Source organism: Galleria mellonella, unplaced genomic scaffold, assembly GCF_026898425.1.
Source record: "Galleria mellonella isolate WM207_F2 unplaced genomic scaffold, CSIRO_AGI_GalMel_v1 utg139, whole genome shotgun sequence".
NCBI classification, from domain to species: domain Eukaryota; kingdom Metazoa; phylum Arthropoda; class Insecta; order Lepidoptera; family Pyralidae; genus Galleria; species Galleria mellonella.
In genome coordinates, this window is record NW_026441995.1 from 8169535 (window position 1) to 8194069 (window position 24535).

Consider the following 24535-nt stretch of genomic DNA (forward strand, 5'->3'; position numbering starts at 1 on the left):
AGGATGAAAACAGGTCAGTTAGACCATCGTGACAAATTTCAAAAATTTACCGCGATGGTTTCCAGAGGTACCGCGTGCCTGTCTACCTAATGCGGTGTATGAAGCTGTAGACCCTGTACTAATAGTCCATTTCCATCCTGATAATAGAATGGGAACCCCGCTTACACTGTTGGTACACATTAACAGGGCACCGGTGAATATATGTCAGAATGGAAGCAAACCAGTTTGACGAACTGTAATAACCACAATGGTTTCCTAGGGGAGTTGTGTGGAAATACACTTGATAAAAGAATATATAGCTAGCAATGAGATTGTTAGTTACAAAAACGATTAGTCACTATAATTCGTTATTATAATACATTTGCGCCTTTTATTTTCTGGGATATATAGACACCGGAGATCAGCACCTGCTTCTTTTTTCTTTGCAATTCAAACATCTGCTCATATGTAGACTACTAGAATATACTAGGTTTCTAAAATATCAATTAAATTAATTTTTGTTTAAAAAGACACAACAAAGATTTCTTTATCTTAATTTTATTAAATATCTATTAGCTAATTACATATAATAAATCAACATGTTCAACTATTGCCATCTATAATGTGCATATGCTCTGTTGGCCTCACACTGGCGATGCAAATCCTGTTTACGCTTAACAACTTTGCCTGTGTTACTTGCCGCATCTAGCAGTTCCCTTGCAAATTGCTCAGGGAAATGGATAGTTCTATCTTTTTCATTTGTTGCTTCTAATAGCCATTTAATTGCTAGAAATAAAGATCTTTTTTCTGTAATGGGACCTGGAACCTGAAACAGATTTAAAATGCAATAATTATAATTACACCAATGCATTTTAATAAAGTGAAATATTGTTCATTTAACTTTATAATAATTTATACATTAATTTTTTAACTCACAGAATGAAGAAACTATTAGCTAGAGGTTTAGAACTCATGTTTTAAGATATTTGTAATGTAGCATCAAAATTTTAACTTTTAAATATTTTATTACATATCTTTAAGGATTAATTGTAACAAATAACTTTTACACCATGTAGTACAGTTAATCAATGTAAATACCTATATCAATACCTAAAATACATAAACCAAATGCTAATAATATATAAGTCAAATAACACTGAAGTAATATGGATTCAATGCAGGAGTTCAACACAGAATGGAACCCTATCAAGTGCAAAAATAAATAAAAGAACCAACAAATGTGCCAGATAATATAAAAGAAATAAGTAAAATTAGGATCTTTCTCCTTTATAAAGTTGCAGACTAATAAACACCAACCTGATAAGTAATACCACCCCTCTTGATTGGTGATAATTGTAATAAAGGTTTTGAATTAGCTATGGCTCTATGCAACACTGTTTTAGGATCTAAAATTATTTTGGCTTTCTCCTCTGGAGAACTTGCTAGATGATATCGCTCAATTTGTTTCCTTTTAATATTTTCAAAAGCCTTTTCCACAAGTTCTCTAGCTAATTTCTTTTTGCCCATTTCCATTACATGGTTGATAACTTTGCTGTAAAATATAACAATAAATTATTACTTAATAAATTTGTTAAATGAACAGTTCAAATATTTTATTCATCTGGTATAATCTACATAAGTACACAAACTCTTGAGATAAATTCCAATAGATCAATAATCAACAATTGAAATGTTTCACACTCATAACACACAATTGTAATATTAGTGGACATAATGATACCATATTGTTCTGATAGATGCATATTAGTGTAACATGTCAATGCAACCTATTGCAAATGGATCCCAAATCTAATCTAATTCTTAATTGTTGTTTTATGAGTGCAGTACAAAATTGTCATTAGCAACAGGGTGTATCAATATTAGATTCAAGAGTAGACCTGCTGATCAACTCATATTACTTCTGACCAAAAACTTTACCGTCTACACATTCTAATAGTGTAATATTTTATATCATACTAGCCATCCAGTTTAGCTTTGCATGCAAAGATAGAATTTTGAAAATATATAATTCTATAAGTGAAAGAATTTTTAAATTGAACAATATTTGTGTTATCCATTACAAATAAACAATGAAATAATTTTTTTTATAATATTAATATAGACAATAAAAAAGCACAAACTATGTTACGATGGCATATAATTATCTAAACATTGACATAGATGTTAAAGAACAAGATATAGTTGTTTGGTAAAATTTGAAACTTTTAGAATACATATTTTAAACTATAAAGACATTTTTTTTTCGTTTATTATGTTATTTCAACATTAAACGAATATATATAAATGTAAATAGTAATAAAATTTCTCTTACTTGACAAGAGGATCATGGTACACCGAAGAAGTTTCATAGACTGCTGGAGGTCTTACAGGCACTGCAGCTAACTTCGACAGCTCTGAATTTTCAATTAATTTTGCTTGATCTTCTTTCCTAAATATAGGATTTTGAAAATAATCTGGAAAGCTTGTAGGTCTTCCTAAGAACCGTTTCTGTAACCGTGACCATGGACTGAAAATAATTTCAATTAGATAAACAATTAATGAATAAATTATGCTTCTAATAGAAAATAATTAGATGGCTGCTAAAGTAATGTCAAATTAATTTCGTACATTATTATTATATACTGATTAACTTTTTGATTATCATGCTACAAATAAACATATAGGTTAAAATAGTAAACACAAAATAGACATAAATCTTTGATTATCTGTACCTTCTAAGAAGCAACGGATTTTTTAAGACAGGTAAATAATGAGTTACATTACTCATTTTTATTAGAAACGCATTAATTCATATAATGTGGAAAATAAAAAAATATATATAATTATAATATGACAGTTTTAAAATTTTTATTTGACAGGACAGCTGAAGTCTGGAGTTACCAGATATAAATTTGGATTTTTACTCACACGTCAAATTTTTTCTCCAAATCGGTATGATTTTCTGGATCACAAAGTTATATCGTTTGTCATTACGTATAAAAAATACCTTCTGATTATTTTTCCTCTTCTTCTCTATTTATTATATACATTCAGTTATATCTTTTATTATAATTATGTAGCTTAGATACTTTATAATAAATAGAGTCCGTGTTACTTATTATGAAGATATTTAGGAAAAAAGAAGATTACGAATTGACCAAAGAAAAATAGACAACATTTTATTTAGATATACAATGACATCTTTCGTAAATAATAGTAAGTAACTAACTAGTAATAGAAAGGTAACTTTAGTTTCATAAACTAGTATGCTACAAAATAAAAAAATATTATTCTACAGAAATTGCAATTACGAAAACTATTACCCAAAATTTCCAAAATATATACCCAAATTTCTCTAAAAATTTCATTTTCATAAAATTTCGCGATTAGACCTAAAATTAAAAAAAAATACCAAATCTAACGACGCCGTTTAGGAAAGCAGATAACAGAATGAAGAGAGAGATAAAAACATTCTATTTATTTGATTTTGAAAACATAGATTATAACTAGTATGTAGTATGTTATCTAAGAACAAGGAATTTCATAGAAGGAATAATAAAATAAAAACTAAATCATATGGTTGCCTCTTTTTGAAAAAATGTTATACGGCCGTATAACCCTGCTAAATTCAAATACAACCTATTTGCAATAAGTTTCTAAAGTATACAAAAAGTTTCTACATAAACTGTAAATATACTATGAATTGAAAAAAATAGCAACTGATGGTAAATCTTTCGTCCTCTTTTTACTAATTATATTTGCATAAGAAGAAAGGCGGCAACCATATAATTTACAGTTTTTATTTTATCATTCCTTCTATGTAATTCTTTATTCTTAGTATGTTATAATAAGTACAAGAATTACTAAGATGATTATAAAATGAAATCTTGACAATTGACAAAAGGAAAAACATGAAGATCGAATCTGAAACACCAATACTATAAATGTAACTCTAATATTAAAATTACAATTTCATGATAGTGGAATCTTTATTATAAGGATTAATAGAAACTAGTTTGATGATTAATACAATATAATTAAAATATTAGGTTAAGAGATAGAAATAGAGAAATAATTCCTCAGAATCGGTCTCATTAATGTATGCCCAAATCGACTCAACCTTTGACGATGCACATATGCATTGATTTTACTAAAACGACAAATGTCAATTATAAAAATGATATGTCATTCGAAAGCTGAAGAATTATGCTCTCATTTAACATCAATATCCTAAAAAAACTTAAGCGCTGATTTAATGACGCATTTTAATTGGACCTCAGGGAAAATTTGCTCCATAAGGTATCCAAGAGTTGCGCTACCTGCCCCCGCTATAAAACCCGCCCACACCCGGTTTACCTTATCAGTCGCTTATCACAAGTTGACCGGTACACATCTCAGTAAATTCCTTGTTTTCGTGAAACCATGGAAACCACACCAGAAGAAGCCGCTCAAGTTGTTGCCTTGTTGCAACAAGGGTTAAGCCGGCGAGCAGCGCTGCCCAGCTCTACTTGAGCCAGTCTGCTATATCCCGAGTATACAAACGGTTCCAAGAGACAGGTGCCCTTAATTCAAGACCAAGAACGAGCCGCCACCGGAGCTCTTCAGAGAGAGATGACCGCATTATTGTCTCAACCTCGCTGCCTCGCTTACGGGTGTTGATGTGCAGCAGGAACTGAGACGTGTACGAGGGGTGCCTGTAAGCGAATGGACGGTGAGAAGACGTTTAAAGGAAGCCAACTTGACGCCAAAATGGCCTGCGACGTGCCCCAAATTGACTGCAGGCCACCGACAAGCGCGCTTTCAATTTGCACACCCGACTTGGGGTAGCCGGGTGATATCGCCTATGGGTACTAGACTCCTCCGTGACGCCGATAGTCACGGTTACGACGTGTTGGGCCCTTTACACCCAACACACATTCCTACCAACCGTCGACAATATCCAGACGTTCTGGACATAGCACTCGTGCAGCGAGTTTTTTTTTTTCAATATGGAGGTGTTGTATGACATGGACACACAACACCTCCCAGTTCTAGCCACGCTTACCTAGGTGCGGTCACCACATCGCACAAGTCGGAGCGGCGGAGTACAAACTGGACGGCTTATCGTTCAAGCCTCCAGCACATACCCCTCGACGGCGACTTTACCACGCCCGAGGGAATAGAGGCCGCGCCTCTATCGCTATACAAGAGCGCATACAAAGCGCCCTAGAGGCGGCCACCACCACCGTTCACTCGGCGGCTCGTCGTCGAGTCGAATTGCCGGCACATTTGAGCGATAAGTTGTCGCGCAAACGCAAACTCCGCCGCCTATGGGCCCGCACCCGTTGTCCACGGGTCAAGCGTGAGCTTAACTGTCTCGCTGCGGAGCTGTCGGAGGGAGTCCGCGACTGGCGTGGCTCCTCTAGGGAGGGTGTAATCTCCCGCGAGGGCGAACACGACGACTCTCTGTACGCCCTAAACCGACAGCTCACTAAGGCACGACCCCCGTCTGCCCGTTATTCGATGAAACGGGCAGGCGTTGTTACGCAAAATTGACCGGGCAGAAATCCTGGCCAGCCACCTGGAGGGGCAGTTTACTGCCAATCCGACTGCCGCCGACGCACATAGCACTGTCGTCGAGCACCACGAGCGCGTTGTACGTCGCGTAGGCGAGTTCCATACCGCTCCGCCGCCGGACTTAACGGCGGTTAAATTCGTTTCGCCCGGCGAGGTAAGGCGCATCATCGAGCGCCTACCTAGGCGCAAGGCGCCCGGAGCGGATAAAATTCCCACACCGGCACTCGCCCAGCTGCCCCGTAGAGCATTGGTGTTCATTACCAAGCTCTACAACGGCTTTACTCCGCACCGGCCACTTTCCTACTAATTGGAAAATGGCCGAGTAATCGCCCTCCCGAAAGCCGGGAAAGATAAACGCTTCCCGGCCAGCTACCGGCCGATAACACTTCTCCCGCACGTAGCGAAGACCTTTGAGCGCGCGCTGCTCCGCCGGCTGTACCCGTCCGTCACTCCACGGGATGAGCAGTTCGGCTTTAGGGGCGGCCACTCAACAACGCTCCAACTTGCGCGTGTGCTGCATCATTTGGCCGTCGAACATAACCGCGGTCGATACGCCGTCGGTGTTTTTCTCGATGTCGAGAAAGCGTTCGACCGCGTGTGGCACGACGGCCTAGTATACAAGTTATTGGTGCACACAAGCACACCGCAAGCCTACGTGCGGGTAATAGAAATTTCCTACGCGGCCGGAGCTTTTATGTCACGGTCGAGGGCGTGGACTCAGCAGTCCACCCTATTGCCGCCGGAGTGCCGCAGGGCAGCTGTATTTCACCAGCATTGTACGCGACGTACACGGACGACATCCCCACCTTGGGGGATGAGCTCCTTGAGGGAGAGCGTGATGTCGTCCTCGCTCTATTTGCCGACGACAGTGCGTATTTCACGTCGTCGACCAACGCCGACATCGCTGCACGTAGAATGCAGCGACTGTTGGACCTCTTGCCTGTGTGGCTAGACAAGTGGCGTATCGCCGTCAATGTGGGGAAGACGGTGGCGCTGCTAACTCGTAGCCGCACACGTTACCCGCCGCCTCTCCATCTCCGTGGGTTACCCATATCATGGGAGCACTCAGTGCGCTACCTAGGGGTAGAGATCGACCGGTCGCTGCGAATGACAGCACAGGTAAACCGCGCGGTCACACAGACTAAGACGGCGCGGGCCATGCTGCGGCCGGTCCTGCATTCCAATCTCCCGCTGCGAACGAAGTTAGGGATATATAAAACCTATATTCGTTCGCAGCTGACTTATGCCTCCCCCGCGTGGTACGCACTGTGTTCTGACTCACAGAGGCGGCGCATGCAGGTGCAACAGAACTGCGTTCTGCGACTGTGCGCAGGCGCGGGTCGTTACGTTCGTAATGACGTAATTGCCCGAGATCTCGCGGTCCCCACTGTGGAAGAGTTTGTCCGCCGGCTGGCACGCACAATGTTCAGCCGGGCGGACAGCAGTCACCACCCACATCTGAGGGACCTCGCACCACTTCATCGCGCGCGCCCACCGGACGCGACAATAACTGCCGCGAGATCTCCTGCGCACAGCAGGCACCCCGCAGGGCGACGGTTAATACCGGCCCTGCACGGTCGACGACATACATTTTCATATTTCCCCGCTCACTTTTTCCATTTTACTTCCATTTTTATATTTTCCCTAGCCGGCGCTATTCACAATAGTGTCGGCTCAGCCCAACGGGCTGAAATGTATTGACGCACAGGCGGCAGCCTGTGCAGACCGCTCGGGCAAAGGGTACACACCCGAGGCCCGCACCTGCAACCCTGTAAAGGGCTGCGGATGAACCCTTATTATATTTCAATTTGCTCAAGAGTAGCTCAATTGGAGCGTTGCACATTGGCAGTCGGTACTATTTACTGATGAGTGCAAAATGTGTCTGCATGGCAGTGACGGGAGAGGTCGAGTTTACAGGCGTCCGGGGGAACGATTTTCCCAATGCTGTTTTGCTGAAACAGTGGCGTATTGCGGCGGTTCCTGCATGATGTGGGCTGGTACTTCCTTAGAGGGAAAAACTGAGCTTCTTTTCGTGCCTGGGGGCGGCCGAGGAGGCGGGCTAACAGCTGATCGGTACATCACCGACATCCTACTCGATCATGTTGTACCCTAGGCAGGGTTTGTCGGCGAAGACTTCATGTTATTGCACGACAATGCCCGCTGTCACTTGGTAGTTTCTTGAAGAGGTCAAATTGCGCACGATGGACTGGCCTGCGCTCAGCCTGGGTATAAATCTAATCGAGTACTTATGGGACAAGCTTAAAAGAAGAGTTCGGGCCAGGAATCCAATCCCTTCAAGCGTAGACGAGCTAAAGGCAGCATTGTTACAGGAGTAAAATGGCATTCCTCAAGAAAATATCAAAAATTGATAAGATCAATGAAAAACAGACTGCAGGCTGTAATAAAGGCTAGAGGGGGCAATACGAAGTATTGATTTCATAATTTTTTATTTTAATTTTTACTATTTTTTGTTTAATTTCCAAAATACAGGACGTAGGCTCTTTTCCTAAATTCCCATTTTTCCTACTCTTATGTTCAGACATCACTTACTTAAGAAATAATTCATGGATTTCAATGATAATGATATCAAATTAAAGCTGACATCTTAAGCTTTTGAAAGCCTTATCATTTTTATAATTGACATTTATCGTTTTAGTACAATCAATGCATGTGTGCGTCGTCAAGTGACGAGTCGATTTGGTTGCTCGCGAGTGTAGTTGACCGTTTACAATACCATAAGAGTTAAAACTATCTCGGTTTAAACAAATGTTGCCTTTGAATTAATCTCATTGTTCAAAACAAAATATGATCAATGTAATGTCAATGTCAGTAGGTACTTATATTCATAATTTTGGTTATTTTAAAATTGATTTGATATAATTGCTAACTAAATTATTTATAAATGCGACTATAAAAATGTCATCAATTATTAAATTTGAGCTAAAGGAATTGCGAAAACTTGGAAGTGACAAAAATTCATGCGTTATCGAAAAAAAAGTTACTCAAAATCAAGCTTTGGAGCCTTGGTGCCTTGGGAGTCTAAAAGAGTCTATTAAAAATTTACTTGATTACAAAATTGGAAAATACGACAAAGAGTAAGTACCTAAAACCTCATTTTTTAACATTTGTATACAAAATTTGGTGTAACCTAACACTGTACAGCTTATATATAGCACTTAATCATTACTGAAATTAAAATGCCACGCTGTTTTACCTGCAAAATTGGTAGGTAGAGTTCTTTTAAGTAGTATAAACTACCAGCATTAAAAAAACTTTGGAATCCTTGGAGTTTAAAAACATAGAAACTGGATCATATAGGTATAGCCTGTAATAGTTAAAAATGATTAATTACTTCAGATATGCTTAATAACCCTTAATTATCTCTAAGTCTCAACTAACTCGTCAACTATTTTAAACTTCAAAAAACTAAAATACTTTTATACATATAGAGTAATTTCTCTTCATATAAGGGTACCTACTGACCTATCTTTTGTATTAAAAAGCTATGTTGCATATAACTCTTATATTGTTTTTCAGGTTTAATGGGGTTTTATTAAGTTATAAAAATTTGAAGATTCTACGAAATGTTGGATCTATAAGAAATGATAATGCTGATATTAATTTTCAAGTGCAAGCTGACTATTTTATTTTTCGCCCTCATGTTGGAGCTACTTTAAAAGGAATTGTTAATAAAAAGAGTCCCACTCATTTAGGAATTCTTGTGCACAGGTATAACAACATTAATTGATTATTATCTGTTCCACTTCATAATGTATGATCAATGTTATGCACACATAATTTCATTTATGAAAATGCTAGCTTTTATTCCTAACTTTGTCCACATGATTAGAATATGTTTACTGACCACAATAAAAAGTAGTCTGTAGCCTTTTCCGTCTCATATAGATAAGTGTATACCAAATTTCATAGTGATTGGTTAAACTTTAAGTTAACACAAACAAACACACTTTCACATCTGTAATACTAATGTATATGTATTAAAATAAGGACATAAATATTCACAAAAATGGTAAAGAATCCTTTATTCTATATTACATTAAAATTATCTGATATTTCTCTTTATTATAATATATTGCTTAGTGCTTAAAGTGCCTTGTGACAAAGGCTCCCTTCAACTCTTTTCAATAATTTCTATCCTGTAATTCCTGATGAATTCATTATGATGGGCTAACTGGCCTGTTTTCATTCTCATCTATCACCCCTCACTGCTGCTCTGCCAGCTTATCCCGTTAGCACAGGCAGGATTACCATTCCATTTTCACACATCAAAAAAAAATACCCTGTCAGATGGGAAAGGAATTGTTAGTAGTGGAGATTAAAAATCCCATTGCTAGCAATATACCCAACCAAGTCCACCTCCTTGTGTTTCCCCCTGGAAACTATCATGGTTAATTCCTGATAAATTCATTATGATGGGCTAACTGACCTGTTTTCATTCTCATTTATCACCCTTCTTTGGTGCTCCGCCATCATATCCCGTTAGTGCAAGCGGGGTTACAATTAATTTCCACCCATTAAAAAAATACCCTGTCAAATCTATCTCTATGCGGTCCCCCTGGAAACCATCACGTTGAATTCCAGGTGTATTCATCATGATAGGCTAACTGACCTGCCTTTTCATTGTCAGCTATCATCCTTCACTGGTACCCCACCAGCATATACCATTAATGCAGGCAGGGTTATCATTCCATTATCATCCATTGAAAAAAAACACGCTGTTTGTTTTAGCTCATTTTCCCAGTGTCTCTTCGGATGTCTTTTCCTTTTAATAATCCATGGGTACTAAACTGAGGCCCGTGAACTCTACTTGTTTATACTGTTCTACAATATGTGGCCTGTTCACCGCTATTTCTGTGGAACTCTTCTCAGGAGGATGTCAGTCAGTTCAGTTCTGGTCCTTATATCTTCACTTCTGACTTGATTTTTTCTTTTTATTCTGAACATGGTTTTTATGGTATTCTTTATTCAAAACCCATGTTTTGCAGCAATAAGTCAGGCAGGCAAAAATGTATGTATTTAATGTTTTTGTTTTAATGTATAGTTTTAGATTCCTGCTCTTTATAATTTCCTTTAAATATCAGTATCTTTTCCATCCATTGGCAATATGTTTGTTAATTTCTTTGTCTGTCTGAACCTTAAAGTAAATTATAAAAAGACATAGTCAGTCACACACTCTAAACACAAATATAGCATACAAGTTAGTAAAAATTTTTCTTTCCTTTGCATTCATTAATAGTTCTACTATCTAACTTTCTTGTATCATTTGAATCATTGTTTTAAAATTCTTTGAATTCTCATTGAAGAAGACAATGTTCTCTGCAAAACGCACATAAGAAAGATTTAATACTTCATGTTAAGTCCTAACCCTTCCCTTATCTCGTATTAGGAGAGGCATTTGTATACCCTCAAATAATAACTACAAATTGAGGGTATACTCTCTCTGCTGGTCTCTGCCAAAATGGGTAATATGAAAACAAGGAAATAAGGCAAAATACTCCTTCAAAACAATTTGTTTACAGAGTATTCAATGTAGTCATACCCAGACCGACAGAAGAACCAGGCAATAAGTGGATAGGAGCATCTGTTCAAGAAGGTCAAGAGATCGTATTTCGAATAGTTGTTTTAGATCTCTATGGAGCTTTACCTTATATCAGAGGAGAATTAGTAGAAAGGTAACATATTAATAAGACATTTAGAATAGAGTAACATACAGTAGGCATTTTATATTACACCTAGGGCCACCAAATATGAGACAGTGCTGAAAAAAAACATTTTCCATAGTATGTGTTCATTTATTTATATCTATGCTTTTTCCCATATTAAAACTAAAGTAAAACAAATAAGGCGAAAAAAGTAAAGTTTACCTAAATGATCACATTAATTGCCATCACTTATAAAGCATAAAACATGCAGTGTGAAAGTCTAAAAGTTAATATAATTAAAATTTGTAGTACATTGCTTTAATTGAATATTGATGGACAAGATAGTAGAAGTGGGAAAGGCAGTAATATAGATACTGATGAATATCTTCTATCTTAGTAATAGTATGACTATTACGTAAGAAAATTAATTCTAGATACTACTGGCTTGGCATTATTTTTTTTTTTAATCTACTCTTCAATAATCTTGTGAACCCACTAAATTAATTTTATTTCAGGTCAATACAATTAGGACCTAATGGAGATGATGAAGAATATGAACCAAAACCAGCTCAACCAATCAATGTGTCCCATGTCAATTTTGATAAAACGAAACCATACCACCAGAAGCAAATTGGTGATGGAATAACACAATCTTCTAAAAGTATTCAAAAAAGTAGTAGTAAAATTGTTAGCCTTAGTAAACAACAAATAAAAATTAGCTCACTTTCTTCAGAAAATTCCACGAAACAGACAAATAGCAAACTCTGTCCAGAAAAATCAAAGAAAGTTAATAGTGATATCAGTATCACAGAGAAGAGCAAGACAAAAAGGCAAAGCAAAACTTTAGAGTCAGATATAAAACAGACTGAATCATACTCAAAACCATCCAAAAAACACAAAAAAGATATTTAGTAATTGCTTTATTATATTTATATTAAAAATATAATTTCAGATCATTTTTAAATATACATTATTAAGTACCTGGCATTTTTTTTTAATGGAATGAAGATGGATTACTAATGATGCGAGGCTATGCACTATTAATCCTTAAAAGCCTGATTTTTTAAATCAAATTAATAAATATATCCTATATAGTGTAGCCTTTACTGTGTTTACTAATGGGGAAAAATAGTAAAAAAAAATCAAAACGATATTTTTATATATTTATTTTGAAAAAACATTTGTTAACATGTAAACAGCCAAATATTAAAATAAAAACTATTGTAGGCCCCAATGCGATTTATAATCCCGGTTTATACCTCTGCAGAATAATAGTTATATATATAGTACGTACACAATAAAAATATACATATTAGATATCCTTTTCCAAAAGAGTCAGTAAAGTTAAAGCTTTGTCCTACTTGAGATGGTAGTTTGAACCAAACACAGATAATAGTTTGAATTAAACCTGATAAATCTTCCGTCGCAGAACAATAGCTCTTTGAACAAATAAAAAACGAATCTGTTCGTTCGTTTTCGTTACTGCACACATAAGAAACAACGAGATGTCGAATGTTGCTATCTCTTTTTATCTCTTGCACACTAGCAAATATCCATTCATAAGATTTGTAATTCACTTGTCTAAGGGATGGTCATGTTTTCTTTTAGTAACTATTTGCTTGATGCTTTCTTTCTTTCTTAAATAAATTTACTCTTTGTTAGAGAATTAATAAAATTATACAGATTCTTGAGTATGACTAATTCAAAGATATTGGATCTTTATTCTTAGAATTGTTTGTGTTTACAATATATAACAATAACTGTTACCCGCGACTTCGTACGCGTGACCGAATATATACTCTAACCGGCATAAAAGTACCTTTTCCATCCCTTATACTTAAGCCGTATAGTACAAGTATACCAAACTTCAGAATAATTAGTTAAGGCGCATTAGCGCTTTTGTTACCTATTAAGGTAACAAACACACTTTCACATTTATACGTACGGATGTATGTATTTAGTTTGTGGTGTAATCATCATCTTCCGTCTTTATTCCAATTATGACGTCGGGGTAATATGATTTAATTCATATTACATAAAATTTTAGCGTTTGATTTTACGTCTAGCCATTTGCCTAACGTTAATTCACGGAAGGGAAGGGATTGTTAGTAATGCGGACTACCAGTCCCATTGCTAGCAATATATCCTGACTAACAGGTCAGTTGGCCCATCGTGATGAACACACCTGGAATTTAGTATGATGGTTTCCAGAGGAGACCACGTGGAAGATGACCTGACAAGGTGTATTGCTAGCAATAGTACTGGCAACCCACACTATTAACAATCCCTTCCACGCCTGCCCTCCTTTATATACGTTTTTTATACCATAGGTGGCAAACAAGCATACAGCCCACCTGATGATAAGCGGTTACCGCAGCCTATGAACGCCTGCAATACCAGAGGTATTACGCGCGCGTTACCGACCCTGAAGAAACCTTTTTACCCCCCTTTTGAAGAACCACATGCTGCAGTCTCTTGGGAAAACCTCGGCAGGGAGTTTATTCCATAATCTGAGTGTTCGTGGGAGAAAACATCTCGGAAACTGCGTTGTACGCGACCATTTAGGCTGTAGGGTATGAGAGTGAACTTCCTGTCGATGGCAAGCCGTACGATGATAAAAAGTGGCCGTAGGCATCATATTGAATAATTCCTCTGAGCACAATCCGTTGTACAAGCAGTAAAATACACAGAGTGAAGCAAAATCTCTCCTAAGACTTAAGGGTTCGATACCGCTTGTAAGCCTGGGATCATGGACAATTCTCATAGCTCGTCGTTGTACTGAGTCGAAGAATTCAAGCTGGTGTCTAGGTGCTCCCGCTCATAAGTGACAGCAATACTCCATATGGGGCCGGATTTGCAATTTGTAAAGCATTAATAGCTGATCCGGCGTGAAATAATGCTTCGCGTTGTTTGGAGTTAGTGGATGCACCTGCGTTCCCGGACTTCCTGAGCTGCTTAACTCAGAATGGTAATTTCGCAACATTATCAAATTAAAATATTAGATTAAGAAACAGATTTAGAGAAGTAGTGCCTGAACATCTATCCCATAATAAATAATCCTATAATAAATAACGTTTTGATCATTTAAAGTATCATAAGGAGTAATCTTTATCTGTGTCAACCACAAATAAATGAGAAAAAGGCAAGACAATTAATATGTTATCTCCATTGATCAATAAAGAATTACAAAACAATGCAGTATTCATTATGATCAGTTATGAATTAACTAAGGAATTTATAGATTTAGGGCTCCGTAATCGTTTACAAGCTTTTATATCAGTTTCAAGACACGATGGAGCAATCCCATTTTAGTCTTATAACATGTATTTGCACTAGGGAAAGTTACCTAGATAAATTCATTATTATATATGGCACAGAATTACTATGTTCCTTTTCCATGCACGTAAATAGCAACATTACTGAAAGTTAAAATATTTATTTTTGTAATTGGGTAATACTAATAGCTATCTGTCAAACTTTTACCGTCGTCGTGTGTTGTCGATAGTTCGTTGCAATACAATGCCTAAATCTAACGATACATTTTCATCGCATATTATGAAAACGTGACCGATTTCATGGTTTATAACTTCAAATGGATAATTTGGAAATCGTTACTTACACCAAAGAGTAGAAAAAACAATTTTACCCCCTACTTTTATCTAGACAAAAATGTCGAAGAATGGCGAAGTGACATCAAATCAAGGTAAAACCTCAGTCAATTGTATTTTCTTTAATCAAAAGTGTTTATGTATATATTGTATAATAAATAAGTGAAAGTGAGTAAGTGAAGTTTAATTGATATTTCAGGGCCCAGCAGACCTAGTATGCCAAGGCCAGACTTAAATTTATTCAATTCTGAAAAACGTAAAGTACTCGAGCTGCCGTTAGGAGGCCCATCGAGCGATGGTGCAGCTTTTATGCCATTCCCTCCGAATACCTCGACAGCACAGAGGCCTAGAGTACCATCACGTACTATTAGAGATGTTCTACCTGAAAATGCCAGGTTAGTTATAGAGCTGTATAATTATATAAAATTGTTCTTAATATGGTTTATAATTTATACTGTACATATTCATATGTGTTGATTTTCTTGGAGAAAATATGCAATTTATAGATGGCTATATAACATATTTTCAAAAAATTAACTATAGATGTGTATGTAAACAGTAATACCTTTTTAAAACATGTATAAATCAGAATAACAATCAATAAGAAACTTTTAAGTCTTTTTACTTATTAGAAACTGTCAAACAATATATAGGTATAATTATCATGACTAGAAGTTCTTATTAAGTTTTAAATAGAAGTTATATTCAGTTGTCATCTTTAGATAAAATATTTTAAACATTATCTATCCTTTAATTAAAACCTCCTTCTCTATATTATTTTTCTTCTAAAATTCTCTTTTTTGTTACATTTATTATTACATACTTTGTATGTGTCATATATATTAAAGTGAGTACTTTTATATTTTTAGTTAGTAATGGGGTCTAACAATCCACTTGCTAGTAATATACCCTATCAGGTCAACCTCTATGTGGTTCCCCCTGGAAACCATCATGATTAATTCTTGTGGATTTGTCACAATGTGCTAACTGACCTCCTTTCATCCTCACTTATCATCCTTCACTGGTGCCCTGCCAGTGTATACTGATACCGCAGGTGGGGGATACTATTTCCTTTTTACTCATTTAAAAAAAAAGTTAGTAGAACACATACCAACATGACTTAAACTGATTCAAGCTACACAGCATGTTTTATTTTGTAATATCATATATTTAGAATATATTAGTATGCATTTTATAGATTTTTTTTAATATAACTCTCAAATAATCAAAAAACGTCATTGTACTCATGTCTTTTACTTAACATGCCCATAATAGTCTCCATGTTTTTTTTTGATGGGTGAAAATGGAATGGTAACCCTGCCTGCGCCTTCGGGATAAGCTGCGGAGCAATGAAGGGTGATCGATGGGAATGAAAATAGACCACTTAGCCCATCATGATGAATTCATCAGGAATTAACCATAATAGTTTCCAGGGGTAACCGTGAGGAGGTCGACCTGGTTGACTAACATGTCGGTCAAGTTACTCCCTACTAACTAATACTAAAAATATATATATATAATGTGTGTTCAAAAAATAAGGTGACTTTTCAAAATCCATGAGCTGCATACATTTAAATTTTTTTTTTTTTTATGATGGTATACTCATCATGATAATATATTCATAGTTTCAACTATATAGCATTCTTTGTGAAAGGAAAAAAAGCTCAGAAATGTTTAGTGTGCTCAGCAATTTTTCGCTGTTGGCAAAAATAGATCAAAGTATTTGCATCTAAATTTTGTGTAAAACATGGAGTTAAGCACTCTAAAACATTTGAAATGTTGACAGTGACAATGATGAACCTCACTCTAGATGCCCTAGCACTTGTTTCTCAAGGGTAAGGTTGAGGGCTGGGGAGGGTGCCCCATTTGTTATTAAAGGGGGTTACAGTTTGTTGAAAGAAAATAAAACATTGAAATATTCATTAAACATAGCGATGTACGAACTTAGTAATCCAAGTCCTAATTAATATACCATTATAATTATATAATATTAATATTAGGTAATATTAATGTGCCAAGGGCCTATATCTATTGGTAAAGGTGTCCCTAACGAATAGACAAACCTAACTTTTAGACATTCTTTATGAGGCTGGCATAGTCACCCAGGTGTACTGAAGCATCTACAGAAATAAGAATAAAAAAAGCTACTAATTATTCTTCTGAGCAATTCATTTGGATTATTCGAATGATTTTCAAATCATTGGACTACTAATTTCATTTGATTACTAATTTTATTCACTATATGCTTCTATTAATAGCTAAAATCATTCTTAAGAAATTGTTAATGTATGAGTTGGCTCAAACATAGCTAAGTCAACTTGATTGCTGGATTGTACTTTTTTTGTGAATGATCTCTTGATTCAATGTATTATGCCAATGTATTTAGTAGAAATATTATAATTAGTAAAAATTTGTAAGTTGAGATATTTATAAGTAAATTAAGTAGTAAAGTTTTAGTAATTAATTAATATTATGTATATCAGAAATTAACGAATTGACTTTTTTTTGGTGGTTACTTGTAGTGGTACACCGGATAACCTATATTGCGGTAGTAGTATTATAGTAATGTATACAGGGAATAGACTTTTTCATTATTCTCATTGATTACTAATGAGTAAAACTATTAATTGAAACATTATTATAAATTTATAGTGACAGGGTTTCAAGACATTTTAGTGGCTTTTTTGTGGGTTGTGACATAAAAATGGTTGAGAAACAGTGCCCTAGCACATCAACAACTGTTCAAAAGTTTGTAGGAGTGAAGAAAACAATATTGGGGAATTGTCAAATCACCGTTATAGAAGTCCATGATATGGGCACCTCAGTTGGTTCATGCTATGTAATTTTTTCAGATTTTTAGGTATGAGACGAGTATCAACAAAGTTTGTTCTCAAAGTGCTTAGTTTTGTCTAGAAATACCTCATCCACCATATTTATCCCACTTAGCTTTTTCCTGTTGCCAATACTGAAGAGACCCATGAAAATACACAAATTTGCTATCATTAAAATTACATCCCTGGAAGAATTTAAGGCTATACCAAAAAGTTTTTATCAAAAATGCTTTGAATATTGGAAGAAGCATTGGTACAAGTATATTATATCTGAGAGGCATAAATCCCTCAAATATAATACACCTTATTTTAAAGGGGACAAAATTAATGTAAATGATAAATAAAAAGTTATGATAAAAATAAATAGTTACCTTAATTTTTCAACACACCTCATGTATATAATTTAGAAAAATATGTAATCTCTATGTTTTTATATGATAACATTATTTCCAGGGACAGATGTAGGATTTATCCATCCATGCAATCATCAGGTAAACTTCAACTATCTGCTACAGAAATATATGATTTTACAGCTGATGATTTGCAGGATTTGGGTGAAATTGGTAGAGGTGCATTTGGAGCAGTCAACAAAATGGTCCACAGAAAGTAAGTTTGTTATTTTCGTGGTGTAATATTTATGTTACAATTTTATCTATACTAATATAAAGTTAGAGTTTGTTTGTTTGTTTGAACGCACTAATCTCAGGAACTACTGGTTCAAATTGAAATTTTTTTTTTGTGTTGGATAGTCCATTTATCGAGGAAGGCTTTAGGCTATATAACATCACAATACGACCAATAGGAGCAAAAAATGTTGCAAAAATGGGAAAAATTATTCATATTTGAAGGCTTCTGTTGCGTGCACTGCATAAATGGTTCAAGTTACCCAAAAAATGTATGAAATAATTATTTCACATGTAAACAAAATTATCCTTGACATCACTTAATTATAACAGAAATTGATATGTACGGAGTCGCAGACAACAGCTAGTTATCTGTATAAAGAGTATTTTAAGTATACACATTTCAATGATTCTTTACAATTTTATAGAAAAGGCAACCTTTATTTTTTTATAGAAAAAATAAAGGTAAAAATATAGTAAATTTTTAACACATTGTAAATTTAAAATATTTTCTACATATTTATTTATACAATTTATATCTATACACCTGTTTTCAGAACTAATCGTGTTATGGCTGTGAAACGTATAAGGTCTACAGTGGATGAAAAAGAACAGAAGCAGTTACTAATGGACTTAGAAGTAGTAATGAAAAGTAATGATTGCCCATATATTGTAGAATTTTATGGGGCACTATTTAAAGAAGTAAGTATTCTAAGTTATTCTATTAATAAAACTTGATTATTTAATTTTAATTGTAAATAAATTTACATTAATATAATAATAAGATCTCTTTAAGACATAAGTCCACCCTTGCTCACTATATTTATAGATGTATTATCTATGTTATTTATAAGTGTAATAAAGAATATATATATAATGATTATTTCATTTTTTTAGGGTGATTGCTGGATTTGTATGGAGCTTATGGATACATCTTTAGACAAATTTTATAAATTCATATGTGAAAGAATGCAAACTCGGATACCTGAAAATATTATAGCTAAAATTACACTTGCAACAGTCAAAGCTTTAAATTATTTAAAAGAGAAACTAAAAATAATTCATAGGTAATTTATTTTATTTATTATCCAACATTTATCTTGCATGTGGGATACGTAACTTGATTATTATTGGATTACATTTACAATATTGATTTTTTTTTAATGAATTTCTTATTTTCAGGGATGTCAAACCATCAAACATACTTCTAGACAGAAGAGGTAACATAAAATTATGTGATTTCGGTATATCTGGAAAATTGGTGGATTCTATAGCCCGTACACGTGACGCTGGATGTAGACCATATATGGCAGTAAGTAAACATTAATTAATCAATCTATTAACAAATCTACTGCAAAGGAAATATCGATTATACTTGTTTGCTTTTGTTATCACCAACGGTACAGCACAGGGTACACAGTAACCTGTGTTAACTACTTATCACTCTAAAATTCCATTTTATTTTTTATTTTTGATAGGAATGTTCAGGCCTATTTGTAACTACTACTAAATGTATAAACATTTTATAATATTCGTGGACTATTGTGAAACTTTACTGGGTATTATATCATAAATTGATTGTTTATATTTATAGTTTTATTTTACTGAATTTTAATGGCCCTAGATGCAAAAATATATTTGACCGAATATATTTGAATATAAGTGTCCGACCGAACTTTCTGTTTCGGCCAGAAATTCTACTTTCGGCGTTAGTTTCGGTTTCGGCCAAAAATAAGCCGAAACTTTCGGGTGCGCCGAAACTTTGTATGTGTGTTTGTGTGTCTAACTGGAATTTTTTTTTGTTTACTTCCAAGAATAAATCATAATTTTAACATGTTTTTACACTTTATATGTATATATATGAAATATTTGTTACATACTTTAATTAGTTTTTATTATTACCCTTTAACTATTTGTGTGTTTGTGTATAAAATACACTAGATTTTAGTATAGAAGAGAAATTTGAAATATGTTTCAGTAAGTTTCGGTTTCGGCCGACTCTGAAACCTAGGCCGAAAGTTCGATTTCGGTTTCGGCTGTAAAACCTGTTTCGGTTGGACACTAATATTTGATATGTTATTATAACATACTAAAGATACCTTTATATTATAAAAAAAATATTTAATTTTCAGCCAGAACGTATAGATCCGGGGCGAGCACGAGGATACGACGTGCGGTCAGACGTATGGTCCCTGGGTATCACTCTGATGGAGGTGGCGACAGGCGCATTCCCCTACCCACGCTGGGGCTCCGTGTTCGAGCAACTCCAGCAAGTCGTACAGGGTGACCCGCCGCGCCTTACCAATAATAATAACACTTTCTCGAATAACTTTGTCGAGTTTGTTAATACTTGGTTAGTTGAGTTTTTTTATTATTTAAGATCGTTTATTGCTTATTTGGCTGGCAGGCATGATGCCTGTATTTTGTTCTGCATTTTATTGGTCAATAAGTATTAAACAATTTATAGTAAATAATTTATTTAATAATTAAATTTATACATACATACATACATATCTGTCACACCTGTCTCCCATTAGGGTAGGCAGAAACAATGGAACGCCAAATAAACTAAAATTTATAATAAATAAGAATATTCATCATCTCTGTTAACACTATAAAGGGCATTAAAAGAAGTAAAAAAAAAATAATAAATCCTTACTAGTATTATAATTGTAAAAGTTAGTTTGTATATTATCTTTTAGAGCTTTAACAGCTCGACCAATTATTGAACATGTGCACACTCGATTTTTCCTTACAAAATTAAATTGGGAAAAGTTATATCTGACACTTAACCAATGGTTTTCTTTAAGCTATATTTTAAAATTCCCCTACCTGTTTATGCTAACCTATCTTAGAATTTGTATCTTGAAAATTTTATTCATTACAACGCTCAGTGTCGCGACCGCTAATCTTCCACTGTGTAAAATATAGAAAATTTGCTCTTTGAGATAGTCACATAGTTTTAATCACATAACACTGTGAAAAAGCATGTGGCCTTCTATACTATAAACCAAAACATATTCCAACACATATCATGAAGATTCATATTAACGTAAACCTAACATAGTATCTTAGATATATTACTATCATTGGTGTATTTAAGATTATTTTCCAAGATGGCCTTGGAAAATAGACTTTGTGATGCTTTGTGTAGAATAGCCACAATAAATTTAAAAACTACTCAATAGATTTAAAAAATTCTTTCACTATATTATCAGTGAGCATGGCCATAGCTAGGGGGGGGGGGGGGCAAGATATGAAATGTCCTATCTTAAAATGAAAGGCCCAAGAAAATTTTATCTACCTGTGAGAAGCCGGACCCGATCGCTAGTTATGATATATTACAAATTGTTTATGCAAAGTAATAAAAACCGATCACTAAAGTTCGAGATATTAATGATTACATTTGTTACAGCCTCATTAAAGAAGAAACTCAACGTCCGAAATACAACAGACTATTGGAAAGTCCATTTATAAAAGGTATTGACCAAAGTAGAGTCGATGTGGCTGCATATGTGTGTGAAGTCCTTGATGCAATGGAACGTAATGGAGTCAGTCCATTCACCACAGACCAACCTGCGCAGGCGTGGGTGGATTAATCATTACTTCTTTTGTATAAATATTTAATTACACACTGTTTCTCTGTACATTACTGATTTAGTTAATGAATTAATGACACTAAAACGCACTTGACATGTACACTCGCGTTTTAAGGACCTATATATACTCATATCTGTTATTCTGTATAAAGATGTATAAGGAAAACGACACCATAGTCTTTACAGTTCTCTGTACATAAAACAGTTATTCCTGAACCATTACCATGAACTGTTAGCCATCACTCACTTAGTATTTTTCCAGTATAAGAAATAGACCTTACTTAACTCAAAAAACTAATGTCTATTTCTTATAATATGGCAAGATACTCATAATACCTGCACAGATGATAGAAAACAAGTGACTTATTTTAGTCCATTATAATGAAACTTTTAAAATTATATACACGTCAGTTTAATTACATGAGTGACAAAGTGCTATTTTGTTTTCTGCAATAAAAAAAAATTTTCTTTATTTGTGCAAGACTAAACTTTTATATACAGTTTGCAACAACTATTTATACAGTACTTAAAACTGTATATGTATATAGCGCTTTAAAAAAAGAATAAAAAGGTTTCTTCAGGGTCGGCAACTTGCAAGTAATGCCCCTGGTATTGCAGGCATTCATAAACTACAGTAACTGCTTACCATCAGGTGGGTCGTTTTCTTGTTTGCCATCTCAGTGGTAAAAAAATGCTAATACATATACTGTAAGATTGGACCTATGTGGCTCTAGCACATTACCTCTTACCTGTATATATAAAATATCTTTATACAATGTATTATGTACATACACAACCTAACATACTCTTATATTAAAATTAATTCAACTATAATTGTAAAAATATTAATCAAAAATAATTGTGATATAACATAGGACTCTAAATTGAATAAAATCGGATAAAAATAAAGAGTTCATGGTAGTCATCTAGGTTTCATTTAATTATGTTCATATCAGTATATTAATGTAAATGTACACAACAAATATAATAGCACGAATATTTATATATAGGACCTAAAAAACGCGAACCACATGAAAGGCACATGTTTGGGCGTGGTGCTTGACAGAGATTGTATAGAAATGGTTTTCACTGATTAGGTAATCATGTCACGTTATACATATATATCTAGACCTGGATTATCTATTTATATATAATATTTCCTGGAATAGATGATCTGTCAGTGCACTACAGAACCAGATATGGCTTAAATGTATGGTCAATGTCTATTACATCTGCTGTAATGTCATTTACAGTAGAAAGAGTTGCAATTTATAGTAAGTATTTCTGTATGAAAAGTTTGTAGTATATGTTAGGACAAGTAGGACAATTCTTTAAAACTTTATCTTACAGTTTGCAGTTTAAAAATGTTTTATAAATATGTATTTAGTATGATTCTATAACATTTACATATTACTATATCATACCAAGTTCTCAATACAAAGCATATATTTAATAAAATAAAAGTAAACTATTTTATCTACGATCATTCCCAGTGGTATTCAAACCAATATATGTGGACTGGAAGTTTTCGTTTATCCATAATAAGACAAAGCAAAATAGGATGGGTCATTCTTTTTACACTACTAATTATTTCTACCTACTTCTTCTTCTTTTCATTTTAGAATTTCCTCTTGTCAGTGCAACTAATTCATGCATCTTCCAGCCAGTTTATCCCAGGCCATATCCTTAACCTCCCTATACGACATGACACCTAGTGTTTCTTTTACCTGTCCCATGAAGTTATTCCTCAGTCTTCCTCTTTTGCCCTCTATTTTTCCCTCTACTATACTCTTAAAAAATCATCATGTCGTATTTAGGTGGCCCAGCATTTTGCCTCTTCTATTCTCTATTATTTTAATTAATGTTCTTTTCTCGTTCACTCTTTTCAGGACTTCCTCATTCGTCTCCTCTATGTCCGTATGCCTCAAGTATCTTTTTTTCTTTTGCGTCATTGTTCATTATTGATTCTATCTACTTATTGAGCACTATTTAAAATTTTATTAGACTTTTACTTCCTTAAAATAGACAAATATGTAGTTATATACAAGTCAACAAAAGACATCAAGATCAATATAAATGCGAAAAAATGCAATATATATATATATATACTTCTGTTCACATTCCTCTTTTCATTCACTTGTATGCTGGTTCTATCAGCTCATGATGGCTCAATTCCGGTCAACATTTAGGATTGCAGTATATTATTGTTGTTATAAATAAAGTTTGTTTATATAAAGTTACAGATTTCATTTGGTGTAATATATGTGTTATATTGAGAACCTGGCCAAATTATTGTTTGTGAATGTAAAAAATGTATTGTGAATGTGACTTGCTGACAGTAGGTTTTCTTTGGCTGATTGAATATATATTGGTTTATATTTTGACACAGGTCATGTAGGTAATTTTATAAATTTGTATATACAGACAAGTTAAATGTAATAACTAAATTAGTGACCATTTTTATATAATTTCATTGGAATTGGCAGAATAATTTATACAAATTATAATAGGCATTTGAAACACACTTAAATTTTTTTTCACTGTATTTAATCAAAATTTCTATTTATAAGATTTGGTTCTCAATACTACTGTATATTTAGAATAGAAAGATAAATTAGTATATTATGTTTTAATTTTTCCTTTGCCCCAATATTTTAATCCCAAATAAACACATGC

At 34.5% G+C, this 24535-nt stretch overlaps 3 protein-coding genes across 3 annotated transcripts; 2 read left to right on the forward strand and 1 right to left on the reverse strand.

The window, feature by feature from the left end:
* Nucleotides 1–521: 521 nt before the first annotated feature.
* Nucleotides 522–2870, reverse strand: LOC113512430 (28S ribosomal protein S7, mitochondrial). The gene is made up of 4 exons (XM_026896321.3): nucleotides 2712–2870; nucleotides 2312–2506; nucleotides 1297–1531; nucleotides 522–805 (listed from the first exon to the last, which is right to left on the reverse strand). The coding sequence occupies exons 1-4, from the start codon at nucleotides 2765–2767 to the stop codon at nucleotides 587–589; spliced, it is 705 nt and encodes a 234-aa protein (XP_026752122.1). The 5' UTR covers nucleotides 2768–2870; the 3' UTR covers nucleotides 522–586.
* A 5431-nt stretch (nucleotides 2871–8301) lies between these two features.
* Nucleotides 8302–12178, forward strand: LOC113512378 (DNA-directed RNA polymerase I subunit RPA43). The gene is made up of 4 exons (XM_026896249.3): nucleotides 8302–8630; nucleotides 9073–9264; nucleotides 11076–11228; nucleotides 11714–12178. The coding sequence occupies exons 1-4, from the start codon at nucleotides 8452–8454 to the stop codon at nucleotides 12108–12110; spliced, it is 921 nt and encodes a 306-aa protein (XP_026752050.1). The 5' UTR covers nucleotides 8302–8451; the 3' UTR covers nucleotides 12111–12178.
* Nucleotides 12179–14654: 2476 nt separating this feature from the next.
* On the forward strand, nucleotides 14655–24479 carry LOC113511190 (dual specificity mitogen-activated protein kinase kinase 4). The gene is made up of 8 exons (XM_026894809.3): nucleotides 14655–14901; nucleotides 15006–15201; nucleotides 18091–18243; nucleotides 18818–18962; nucleotides 19158–19327; nucleotides 19443–19572; nucleotides 20393–20613; nucleotides 21676–24479. Exons 1-8 carry the CDS (start codon nucleotides 14868–14870, stop codon nucleotides 21857–21859), a joined length of 1233 nt encoding a protein of 410 aa, XP_026750610.1. The 5' UTR covers nucleotides 14655–14867; the 3' UTR covers nucleotides 21860–24479.
* Nucleotides 24480–24535: the final 56 nt, after the last annotated feature.

Excerpts from the sequence above, each read along its gene's own strand:
- LOC113512430 (XM_026896321.3), bottom strand. The coding sequence starts at position 2,767 with ATGAGTAATGTAACTCATTATTTACCTGTCTTAAAAAATCCGTTGCTT. Across the intron at positions 2,507-2,711 it reads AATCCGTTGCTTCTTAGAAG|TCCATGGTCACGGTTACAGA; the intron begins GTACAGATAATC and ends AATTATTTTCAG. Across the intron at positions 806-1,296 it reads GGGGTGGTATTACTTATCAG|GTTCCAGGTCCCATTACAGA; the intron begins GTTGGTGTTTAT and ends AATCTGTTTCAG.
- LOC113512378 (XM_026896249.3), top strand. The coding sequence starts at position 8,452 with ATGTCATCAATTATTAAATTTGAGCTAAAGGAATTGCGAAAACTTGGA. Across the intron at positions 8,631-9,072 it reads ATTGGAAAATACGACAAAGA|GTTTAATGGGGTTTTATTAA; the intron begins GTAAGTACCTAA and ends ATTGTTTTTCAG. Across the intron at positions 11,229-11,713 it reads AGAGGAGAATTAGTAGAAAG|GTCAATACAATTAGGACCTA; the intron begins GTAACATATTAA and ends ATTTTATTTCAG.
- LOC113511190 (XM_026894809.3), top strand. The coding sequence starts at position 14,868 with ATGTCGAAGAATGGCGAAGTGACATCAAATCAAG. Across the intron at positions 18,963-19,157 it reads ATGGGGCACTATTTAAAGAA|GGTGATTGCTGGATTTGTAT; the intron begins GTAAGTATTCTA and ends TCATTTTTTTAG. Across the intron at positions 19,573-20,392 it reads GATGTAGACCATATATGGCA|CCAGAACGTATAGATCCGGG; the intron begins GTAAGTAAACAT and ends TTTAATTTTCAG.